The sequence below is a fragment of the Kwoniella shivajii genome, chromosome 11, assembly GCF_035658355.1.
Source record: "Kwoniella shivajii chromosome 11, complete sequence".
Classification (NCBI taxonomy): domain Eukaryota; kingdom Fungi; phylum Basidiomycota; class Tremellomycetes; order Tremellales; family Cryptococcaceae; genus Kwoniella; species Kwoniella shivajii.
Genome location: NC_085918.1, coordinates 1181112 through 1193232, shown reverse-complemented (window position 1 = coordinate 1193232; position 12121 = coordinate 1181112). Strand labels below are relative to the sequence as shown.

At 44.0% G+C, this 12121-nt stretch overlaps 3 protein-coding genes across 3 annotated transcripts; 2 read left to right on the top strand and 1 right to left on the bottom strand.

Annotated features, from left to right (window-relative positions):
- Nucleotides 1–151: 151 nt before the first annotated feature.
- Nucleotides 152–2196, bottom strand: IL334_007859 (uncharacterized protein; the record flags this gene model as incomplete). Its single annotated transcript, XM_062939548.1, has 8 exons — nt 152–218; nt 306–705; nt 777–948; nt 1007–1022; nt 1084–1165; nt 1233–1333; nt 1407–1610; nt 1910–2196. 8 exons carry the CDS (start codon nt 2194–2196, stop codon nt 152–154), a joined length of 1329 nt encoding a protein of 442 aa, XP_062795599.1.
- Nucleotides 2197–3065: 869 nt separating this feature from the next.
- Nucleotides 3066–4282, top strand: IL334_007858 (uncharacterized protein; the record flags this gene model as incomplete). The annotated part of the gene is made up of 5 exons (XM_062939547.1): nt 3066–3229; nt 3316–3435; nt 3532–3772; nt 3862–3941; nt 4042–4282. The coding sequence occupies 5 exons, from the start codon at nt 3066–3068 to the stop codon at nt 4280–4282; spliced, it is 846 nt and encodes a 281-aa protein (XP_062795598.1).
- Nucleotides 4283–5549: 1267 nt separating this feature from the next.
- On the top strand, nt 5550–11594 carry IL334_007857 (uncharacterized protein; the record flags this gene model as incomplete). Its single annotated transcript, XM_062939546.1, has 5 exons — nt 5550–5851; nt 5928–8295; nt 8348–10602; nt 10717–11020; nt 11100–11594. 5 exons carry the CDS (start codon nt 5550–5552, stop codon nt 11592–11594), a joined length of 5724 nt encoding a protein of 1907 aa, XP_062795597.1.
- Nucleotides 11595–12121: the final 527 nt, after the last annotated feature.

The window sequence follows — 12121 nt, the reverse complement described above, 5'->3', positions numbered from 1 at the left end:
CCCTGTGGCATAAGGGGAACGGAAGCGTGGGAGAAACGTGCCCGGTTTACTACTCAGATGATTCACTTCATTCAATACATGACTCCCATTTACGAATTCGACTATAGCTACATTCTTTGACTCTACATGCCTCGGGTTTTATCAAGATCGATTAAAGAACTTTATTGGCCCAGTCGTCAACTTTGGTCAATTGAGGGAAACCTTGTCCAGGAGGTTCGCTATATTTTAGGGGACGAAGAGCATCAGCATTATTGTACTGCCATTCACTATGACATGATGTATAGAAGGTAAGAGACTTTACTAACCTGAATTTAGTTTGAACGAAGACTTTCTCTACACCAGCAAATCTCTTATCGAATTTGTTATATAATTTAGGGAAATCTTCAATAGCAACTCTGTGAGAAACTAACATCCTCACATCGAATTTACCAGTAAGGATATAGTCGTTCAAGATTTCATGCCAATAGAGGTGGACTGGAGCTTGACCATTTCCGATAAATCTTACACCCTTCTCCATTAATGCACCAATGTTGAAATGGTTTGTGTAACCTGAATAAGCACCGATAAGACCTACTCTGCCAAATTTTTTCACGAGCCAGATCATTTCATTGGGCGTTTCAGATACATCAGTCTCGAGCATTAATGCTTTCTCAACTTTGTGTAACATCGTCTTGGGTTCATGGAACGATGTGGCGTCGATACAAACTATAAGGCGTCAGACAGTGTCAGCGTTATTAAATTCGACCATAAACACTTGTGCATGGACTGAAGCTCACCATCTAGACCACCAGGTACTTCACCATGGATCTTTTTGGATACATCCTCATTCTTGAAATCAACGGTAACGACATTGCCAAGTGCGGCTGCGGCGGCAAGTCGAGCGGGTTGAGCATCAATGGCGTAAACTTTAGAGGCACCTTTGAGCAGAGCCCATTTGACACAAGCAAGCTAGAAACACAATCAGTCAGCGAAGATATCTAGATCAACAGTCGGGAGCTCGACATACACCAATAGGACCGAGACTAGGATATGATATATATCAGCGTTTGTTAGGCGTATGAATGATGTAGGAGATCGACTTACCCCCAAATACCAACAATATCACCTTCTTCTACTCTAGTGTCAACGACGGCATGATATGAAGTAGGAAGTACATCGGACAAGTCTATACAAGGGAAATCAGTCAGCCTTTCATACACAGAAGTGGCACAGTTCGATTTTAGTCAACTCACAAAGGACTTGTTCATCTGATACACCAGGGGGTACTTTGAGACAGTTGACTTCTCCAAATGGTACTCTGACATATTCAGCTTGTCCTCCTGGAACACCTCCACTAACGTATCGCATTAGCTTGCTTCTACGTGGATCGCTCTAGTAAAAAGCAAGAAGGTGGAATATAGACATACGTCATGTGTCCATAACCAAAGAATCCTGCGTCTCTTTGACCATACATGCTCGCCATGAGGGAAGAGTTGTTGGTTCTGTCACACATGGATGAAAAGTTCTTCTTGCAGTATCGACATGTACCACAAGCGACTTGGAAAGACACGACAACTTTGTCTCCGGGTGCCAAAGAGGTCACTTCGGGGCCGACCTTGTCGACGACACCCCTGTGTGATAGGAAACATCGGTCAGCGTCATGACACTATTGGTGAAATGCGACTAGAGAAAGACTGGCAGCACGATGACTCTCGCTATCACTGATTCACCGAGCAACGCGACACGCGATACACCCACACTCACACCCACTCACACTATCGCCCACCCTCCCCGACCCATCCCGCCCGTAACATGACTCGCCCCCGTCCCACCCCCTACCCAAACCTATATCTCGCCCCCTGCCCACCCCCTACCCAAACCTATATCTCGCCCCCGTCCCACCCCCTTCCCATTGACAAGGCCAACTTACATAAACTCGTGACCCAAAATATCGCCTTTTTGCAAACCCAGCATCTCCGCGTGATAGAGATGTAAATCTGAACCACAAATGGTGGTTCCTGTGACTTTCAAGATGACATCTTTCGCTTCTGAGATATCAGGAATAGGGGCATCTACCATTCTTACATCTTCGTTACCGAACCATGCTAATGCTTTCATCGTTGATCCATCAGGACGATGTTTGTATTCTGGTTTAGCATTTTGATCGATGGGTACTGGACCCATATAATCCTGGACTGCGTTGGCTGCTGCTTGCATTTTGAACTTAGTGATATGTGATTTCAATTATGTGTTATTATGATGAAAGTGAAGTGTACAAAAGAGAGACAAAGGGGAGAATATGCTTTTTCGATCTGTTTATGTATCACTGATTCATGCACCTGTTCCCGATAAACATTCCAGCAGTGGAGTATATAATTAACCACACCTTTCGATAAACCATCCTTTTTGCTGGAATATCCCACTAGAGTCGTATCAATGACGTCAAAGACATGCAGATGGAGATGACTTCACTGTCTGGAATTCGACCTCCACTTTTTATACCTGCGATGGTTTACCCGAACTCATCATCGTCCTCCACCTTCTAAAAGGCCACAACGGGAGTACTTGAAGGATGACAAAGGCATTATGGCCTGAATAGCATAACACATGATCATATATCTTGCGAACTGTCACCGCGATCCTGATAGACAAGCCGAGATTGACGGAATTGTCATTTCACGCTACTCGTGGGGAGTACAATCCGAACCGGCTGAAGATCGAGTTTTCTCACGGCGCCATGTGGGGTGGGATATCCCTCATTGTAGATGGGCACATACAATCAAGGATAAACAATCGTTGCTGCAGCCCGTCATGCATTCGATCAAATGATACCTACTTCAGCGTCGTAGATGAATGACAGCCGTAAACATTTCAATTACGTAAATATATTACCACCATCTTAACACCATTTTATGCCACGTCACCGTGTTCCGGTATCAAAAGTGTTGTGTTTTTGCCCCGCAAATAAGGAGTCTTAATAAAAGTTATACAAGACATAGATCCCAATGATGGTGATCTCAAGAGAAATCACAAGGATACGATCTTGAGGTTTTCTAACCCGTACCATTCATAGTGATCTTACCAACATGGTCCGAGAAATAGACCCACCAACAATCCAAAAAGATTTCTTACTCGCAGCATTAGCAGAGGGAAAACGTTTAGATGGTAGAATACCTCTCGAACAACGTAAAGTCGAATACATTTTCGGAGAGGAACTGGGTACTGTAGAATGCAGACTTGGTAAAACTGCGTAAGTCCATCCTGTGTATTACCTTTGGATCATCAAAGTACATGGCGAAGAGGAAAGAAGCTGAACATTCCTCCCAAAACATATAGCGTACTGGCACAAGTGTCAGCAAGTATAGTGAAACCAAGAGATGATAGACCTTATGAAGGTTTCTTATTAATTAACTCGGAGATCGGTCCTATGGCTAGTAGTGTGTATGAATCTGGACGGTAAGTGCCAGTATGATTCTATCAAGGATGCCCTCCTTATTGCTTCCTCTTTTGTCTTGTTGCTTCTCCTTTTAACTGATCAATGCCTTTCGATAGATCAAGCGATTCGGAGATCCTCATAACGCGATTATTGGAGAAATCCATTCGAAGGACCGAGGCGATTGATAGAGAAGCTTTATGTATTCTAGCAGGAGAAAAAGTCTGGCAGTTAAGATTGACGCTACATTTCTTAAGTGATAGTGGAAATTTGTTAGATTGTGCAAGTATGGCTTCAATGGCTGCTTTAAGACATTTCAGAAAACCTGAAGTCGAAGTTATAGGTGATGAAGTCATCATTGTGAGTCATCCCATCCTTGCATTTCAAGTGATCGTTCACCGGGTCTGTGATATGTCAAGGAATAACATCTAATATGGGCTCGAGAGTAGCATTCTCCTGAAGAAAGAGCTCCCGTGCCGTTGGCGATACATCATACACCGTTATGTTTGACTTTTGCGTACTTTGAGAAGTGAGTATCAAACTCAGCCTCGCAAAGCTACTTGTGACGTCGCGGGCTACCTAGATCCAACCTCAGGCAAAAATGGTGCTGACAAGTTACTTCTCACTAGTCTCCCTCCAATCCTTGATCCTACACACCTCGAAACGACTCTCTGCTCTGGAACTCTTACAGTGACAATGAATGCTCAAAGAGAGATTTGCGTATTATCGAAAGCAGGAGGAACACCTTTAGCAGCAGAAGAGATCATGGGTGTAGTGACAGTTGGCGTTGAAAGAGTCAGGGAAATGGTTAAAGGGATTGAGGAAGCTTTGGATACAGATAAAGAGGGAAGAGTGGTCGAAGTTCGTTAATCAAGTTCGAAGAGACAGATGGCCAAGAAAGTTTAGCACCAAACAACACTGAAGAATGCGTCTCGAGGCATGCGAGACCACGCGAAACATCATCCTACTAACATGAGACATCAAGATTGATCAGGGAGTTCGAAGCATTTCAGCGATTTAGATAGCATACCCAGCATTGATATACCTTTACCTTTCCCTTCTGGTGATGAACATACACTTTATGAATATGCATGTATGTAATAATGATATGGTATACGGCAGTTATACGCCATCGAATAGCCATTGGTCAATCAGATGGAACATCGATTGCATCAGAGGCTTTTTTCTCCTTCACACGTTGTCAATGAATTCATTGAGTCATTGATACCATGATTCATCCAATCTCTTGGCCAGTATTTTGACATTGTGTGGATCAAAGCGGACCTCTGAATGTCGTATGAATGGGACCAATCACCATGCATGTCTTGCTCTTGATCTCCCACTTGTCTATGGTAGAAATCTCTTTACGGGAGATGAGTTATTGATGAGAAGGGGTGCCTTAAAACATGTAACAATAAGATCTAAAAAATCAATGAGGGAAAGCTTTTTTCAATCTTCCGTATAATTTTACACCGCATTGATCTACTTGATAACTTCTTGCACAACATCTCATTATCCTTGGTCCCCCCCCTTACCAACATCGTCATCGATCCCATCAACAGCACTCCTGCCATCCACCAGATACAGGTCTAGACATCAAATCATAATCACACATTGTCAGCTCAAACATCCACGAAACATCGACGTACGTAATTCGACACGAACAAACGCGATAACACGAATCGGAGGCGTTTTCCAATTTATTCTGCCTTCTGCGTCAGACATATCCCGACTTCTGATTCAGTTTCTTCGGGTCATTCCAATACAACAGAGTATAATCATACATACGATACAAGAGACACGTGAAGTGAAAGAGTGTAAGGTAAAGTGATAGGAAGAGGGTCTCATTATCTGTTCACCATTCTTCATTCGGAAGGAGAGGTAGACAGGTTCTTCCTCAATTGGAAAGAGTAATACAGCGAAAGAGGTAGGGGATGGATCGTCTGTTCAGGTTAGTCAAATTCACTTAGAATATACATTCACAATATCTTCTATACTCGTGTCTAAAAGCGCACACTCCCCGTCATTTGGTTTCTCCATAATCATTGCAAACAAGAGCTAATCATCGTTATTTCCCATCATTTTGAACTATATCTGTTAAATACTTCGAATGTTCTGTAATATCTCTTCAACCGCAATGTCCGACGAATCCACACTCACACGTCCGATATCAACTCTTACATCGACATCAAATAGGAAACGTACGGCTTCGACTTCAGAAAAGAAACACTCCGGTCGAAGAACAGCTTCAGGATCAGCTTCAGGATCTAGTGCCAACAAGGAGGGATATGGTGGTAAAGCAAGTTCTGATTCGTTTGGGGATAGCGGAAGAGTAATGAATGGCGAAGAGAATAGTTGGGCGAGTCATACAAGAACAACTGGTGTGGAAAAGGCACCCAGTTTAGATGTCGATATTAGAAATTCTCTCATTCTCCCGTCGTAAGTACCACGACTTACCTCCCACATTTCATGAGCAAGAGCAGCGACGAATCGATGCTGATTATACGCTCGATAGTCTATCCAAACAATTCTCCGTACTTTTACCTTCGTTGTCAACTGCGCCGGAGGAGTCATTACGTTCTCTCCTAGCTTCTCAACGAGCAAGACATAATGGACCAGCTCTGACGGAAGAAGAGGAAGAACTGCTTTTCGCCGAAATCAGGGACGTCGCGCAAGATGAATGGGATGGCAGACCACCTCAAATGAATGAGAACTGGGCTAGAGCAAATTCTCAACTGAGTCCAACGCAAGGGAGATTCGGTGGTTTATCAACATCGTACTCGTCACCTTCATTACTTACCACTTCCACATCCAGTCCATCTATTCCGTCAATGTCAAAGGCCGATGGGAATAATGGGCAATCATCTTCTGGTGGTTTCCCTTCTTCTCCTCCACCCACATCGAATTCGTTCTCTTCATTCCAAACTTTCGGCGTTGCTTCTTCCCCAGATACCCCAACTCACGCTTTACCCCCTGCATCAGGATTCAAGACTAAATCATATGGATTCAGTGGTGGAACAAGTATGAGGGAAGCAGAGTATATAAGGAAAATGAAGAAGTCAACAAGTCACAAAGATTTAAAACATAGTTCTGGTTCTTTATCAAGTAGAAGAAGTGAGAAATCAACAGGCACAACATCAGAAAATGGAACTCCTACAAGAGATAACATACCACTTCCGAAGCCTATTTCACCTGAAAAAGCGAATGCATATTATCAACCCACAAAAAGAACTGAAAGTCCGACTGCTTCAGAAAGAACCGCAACTTCCACTTCAAGTGTAAGACCAAACGTTTCATCAAAACCCAAGCATGTCAAAAGTCATTCATTCTCTTCTGCTTTCAGTCCACCCACGCCTGATTCGGGGGAGAGTCAGTCATTCCCTAATTCGAGCAAACAGCAGAAATCGAAAAAAAGACAGTCTCGCTTGGCCGGCTTAACCCCTGCTCAAGTGAAACGGATTTCCATGGCTTTAGAAGAAATCGGGGGTAAACTCAAGACAGGTAGCATGGCTGTTCAAGCTGCTCCAACATCGAATGAGAGAACGAATCAACAAACGGTGGACGATGTAGAAGAAATTTTGGATTCGGAATCTAGAAAAGCGTCTCAAGCCCGTGATGATGATGACGATATCGATCGACACAGAACACCATCTGATTTGCGATCTGAAGAGTCATGTCCATCTGCTACTTCTTCAGTGTTTCCTTTCAACATGTCCCCTACGAATAGTACTTTTACTGGAACCAATACTGAACCTTCCTCACCATCTCGATTACCTCCATCACCTCGAACACACAATCTCCTTGCCCACGTTGAAGAGCCACTTCCATCTATACCAATGCCGGTATTCACTCCCACCAGAAGTCAACCGGTCCGACATCAACCTTCGTTATCGAACTCCTCTACCAAAACCGTATCTTCCAATCAACCCGTCTATATACCTGGACAACCCAGACCGGTCAGATTGACTCATCACTCCCAATCTAGTACTTCATCAAGATCAGCTATACCAAATAATCAATCTCCTCTAGATGCTATTCGATCTGCTGTATCACCCGAAAACACCCCTTCTCCTCTAAGTGGCATGCCTGGTATAGCGGCCAGGACTACATCTCTTGAGAGATCCCGCTCCCTTAATCAAGCCCAGGTTACTCCCACTCGACCCGGTATGTCCATCACTGTTCAGGAAGATAACGTGACAGAGTCATACACTCGTCGCAGAGTTGGAACCCTCGGTGAATCACCTATGAGTCGACGATTGTCCTCGTCTCAAAATAGTAATCCCTCCACTCCTGATATTGACATGATTCAAGAAGCGGACGAGCCAACGTCAGACCAAGATGATTATTCCTCACGAGAACGATCAGAAGAAGATATTTTGCCTCAAGTAAAACAAGTCGTCGGACGTCGAAATGTGGCCAATTCCCGTTCTACATCGGAAGCAAGCGTGCATCAACTTCACCATAATCTTGGATTTGGTCTAGTACCCGGTCAAGAGCCTTTCGAAAGAGCTGTATCTGCTCAGGGGATGATAGACGAATCGACCCCTTCGACTTCAGCCCAAACGACTGCGCCACAATCACCTACTCTGACTCTTCGAAGGGAAACATCATCTACCTCAATAGATTCAGATTTTTCTGAAGCGTCAAAATTTCCCAACGATTTTATATGGGAGAACATCCTCGAAAATGGCACAGCCGATATAGATACATTAGAAGTCAATACCAGTACTCCTTCCCAAATGGGTCGAGACGTTGAGATACTGAGAAAAATGAGTGGTATTGGATTGGAAGATATGATGTTGCTGCAAGAAAAGTTAGTCAATAAAGCTAAAGCTGAAAGAGAGGCTTTACGAGGAGATGTCGAAAGCAGCCCGACTGTTTCGGTAAGTCTAGGTGTTAAATGATATTGATCTCAATGCTCATTTGTTACTCCAGTATTCGCCAGCTATGTCAGCAGAATATTTCTCTCCTAATCAGCAAATGCCGTTGCCCACTCGAAACGCGACATCGCCCATTGTCGAACGACCCATCAGTCCTCCACCTTCATCTTGGCGATTTCCGCACATTGAGACCCAACAGTCTTCCTCGCACAGCACAACACCTTCTCAAGACAAGACAACATTACCTTCTTCGGTTGACACACATATATTGACCCCGCCACTGACAGGAGGAAGTATAGGTGATAATGTATCAAGATCCGTTTCAAAATCCAGTCAAATGATGTTTCCGACTCGACCTGCACCACCACCACCCAGCCAACAACACAATGAGACGCCTTCAGAAATTGCTGACGACATACAAACACCTCCTTCTGCTGATCTCTCCCGTAAATCATCTTCTCGTGCTCACTACCGTTTACCCCTCGAACACGATCCAGACGTCAGAAGAGATTTCGAAGCACGTATCGCTGCTGCTACAGCAGCTCTCAATCGCACTCCATCAATTCAGGGTAATAACAGCAAACTAGAAAGGAAGTTTACGAAGAAGGGCGGTCCTATGGTTATCTCGTCGCCTAAATTGGTATCATCAACAGCTAATGTACCTACTACTCCTCTCACGCCTGAAAATCAGGTTGATCAAGGGCCAAGCAAGAGTGTGGAAAAGTCTGCCAGTGGTTCAGGAAGTAAAATGAGTTTGAAGTGGAAAAAGTTCGCTGGACTGAGAAATAAAGGACCAAGTGTTTCGGGAAGTGAGGTTGCATCAATTCAATCAAATGAGAAGAAATTGTCACCAAAGAAACAGTTACAACAACAACAACAACATCAGCAACTCGCACAACAGAACAAGCTATCTCCACCTGAGCAACCTACTCAAAGTGGATTACAAAGATCGGCCTCTGCTTCTGCGGCAAGGAAACTTGAGGAGCCAATCAGTCTAAAACAAAGTGATCTTCAGGGTCCCCCTTCTGCACCGCCGAATCTTGACGCTTTCAGATTCCCTCCTCCGCCTGAAAGATCTGGACCGCCTCCATCTACTGCACCTAAACAGAAAGATATTCCTTCTCCTCCTAGTAGCATAGGTCATTCAAATGGGCTGAAACATGTAATAAGCAAGATGAAGCGATCCAAAGAGACTTCACCAAACAAAATGTCCGACGGTACCGTAACTATAACTGGTAATCTTGAAGGTCGAGCTCAAAGTCCCGTGTCATCACAGGAAAAAGCAACGAGTCCCATGACTACCATTGAAAGTGTTGCTCAATCAAAAGAGAAACAGACGCCAACTTCCTTGGACGAAGATACAAGAAACAAGTTCATCGAGGCTGGACGAGCTTTGGGTTTGAGTGAAGAACAACTTAATTTGATGTTAGCTGCGAAAGGAATGGACGGTACCTCTACTGCTCAGCCAGATGCGACTTCTGTTACTGCTGTTCCCAACCCAGCTTCACACGAGGAGAAGTCAATTAAACCTGAAAAAGAGAAGAAAGGTCTATTCCGATCATTATCAAAAGCGCGGAAAGCTCAACCTTCACCCTCACCTGCTCTCGCTCCTGCCGCTCCTATTCCAGAATCTTCGACCCCTCAACCTGTTCACGATAAAGTCGTCGTAAGACGGACGATGATTTTACCTGAAGGACTGAACATAATTCCTTCCACCCCTCAAGCAGCATCAACTACTCCACGTTTACCTGAATCGCCAGAATCTTCACTTCGTCCTGGCCAAGGAATTCAGCAACGTAAACAATCAATCAGGAGAAAACCATTACAATTGAGTAAAGAAGATCATGAATTGGTAGTATCAAATTCGCCGCCTGCGCATAGAAGGAATTTCTCATTCTCCCATGGTTCCAGTAAAAGTGTTTCCGATTCGGGAGGAAATACACCTACTATACCTAATGGAAGTGGAGTCAATGGCAGTTCCTCTCAATCGGCTATTGGGGACTTGCGTGGTCTGGGTTTCCTGCATCCTCACACACCTTCAAACAATAAGTCCGGATCGGCATCTGGATCTGCTCAATCATTATCTCCCAGTCCAGGTGATTCTTTCAACGATAATGAGTCTCATGCTAGATCTTCCACAGGTGGAAGTCTGATTGATATGTATGGGAATCAGGACGATGAAGAAATGCTCGAATCACCTCAAAAGAGATCAACTTCGAATGATATGCATGATTATGAAAGAAGAACATCGGAAGATAAAATACCCAATCAACTGGATAGGAGAAGGATGACTCAGGCTGTTGAGATAACGTGAGTATAATTTCAATTCTTCATTACCCATTGGATCTGTCTACACAGTCACATCGACCTATTCTGCTATGCTATGATGGATCGGTACGCAATTTGCTGATCATTTTGTATCAGTGAATATGCCGATGGACAAGTCGTTTGGAACATTGTCGACGCATTACGAACGTCAGTGGCTGGTTCGGTCGACGGTGAAGAGTATACATTTGACGCTCCAAGGCCTCACTCAAGGACGACCAGTTACACCTCCAGCTTGAGAAAATCAGTCATCAACGAGAACGAGGATGTGTTTCAAATGGCCGGCAGTTCAGCTGGATGGCCTAGAGGACCTAATGGTACATCTTTCAATGCGGGGACACAAGGGTTGAATCTCAGACACAGGGATAGAGACGGACCTCAGAAACCTAGACCTCCCACCGATGTGAGTGCTTGATCTTCCAAATCATCGGGATGACACCATCAGCTGTATACTTCTGCTAACTGTGTTCTGTTTGTAACAGGTCTATTTCACATCCTCTAGAGATGTTGCCGACCTCATCGATCATCTATCGAGAGATCTTGATGCCTCGCACGGTCGAATAGATATCATATCTCACTCACCAGATGGAGCCGAATGGCCACCTTCCAGCTCTTCACCATTCGTATATCCAAATCAAGATACAACTGCTATACCCACACCCACAACACCAGAAAGGTCAAGATCCCCTAACCCTCAATTCGAAGATGCTCCTTCTCCTGCGGCGACTCGATTGACACCTAGCTTTATCAGTCCTGGTAGACACTTGTTCGCGGATCAAAGTCAAAGTCAACTTCATCACAATAGGGGACAAAGTTTCATCTCAGTTGGGACACATAGTCCAAGCCAAGCTGGAATGAGCCCTTCAAGTAAAAGTTTTGCTAGCTCAGTCTCTGGACAAGGCAAAAGTGTTGAAGATCGATTACAAGCCTTATTAGATAGATTAAAAGATAGTGGTATAGGAGGTACCGTCAACTGAGAAGTTGAGAGCAGACATTCTCGCTGGAAATTTTGGGGAAGATATGCTAGGTTTAAGATCACGAATATGTTAAGATTCCGTAAACCGAATGGTGCTAAGTAGGTAATGCTTGCTGAAAGATATAAGGGAGCAAGGCTTTTTGACTGATAAAAGTGATAAGGCTAAGGAGTCATTGCGAATGAATGACACAGACGGATCATGTATATAACGAATAGCAGTAACGAATGTTCCTTCTTAATGATGATTACGATGTATTTCAATATGCCTATTTACGTGTGCTATGTCTCGAGGACATGCTCTTCGATCCAAATTTTCCATCTCGTCTAACTCTTCTCGGTGATATTGGCTGCAAACATATTACCCTCTGCTTATACATATCACCGCAATGATTGAACATCAATTTGGCTTACGGGTGCAAGCCAAGTTCCCAGGACTGGAGACTTCGGAGGCCATTTGAAAATAAAACCATAATTTGACAGCAAATCCTAGGAGTACTATTTGATACATTTTGTTATGGAAAATACACA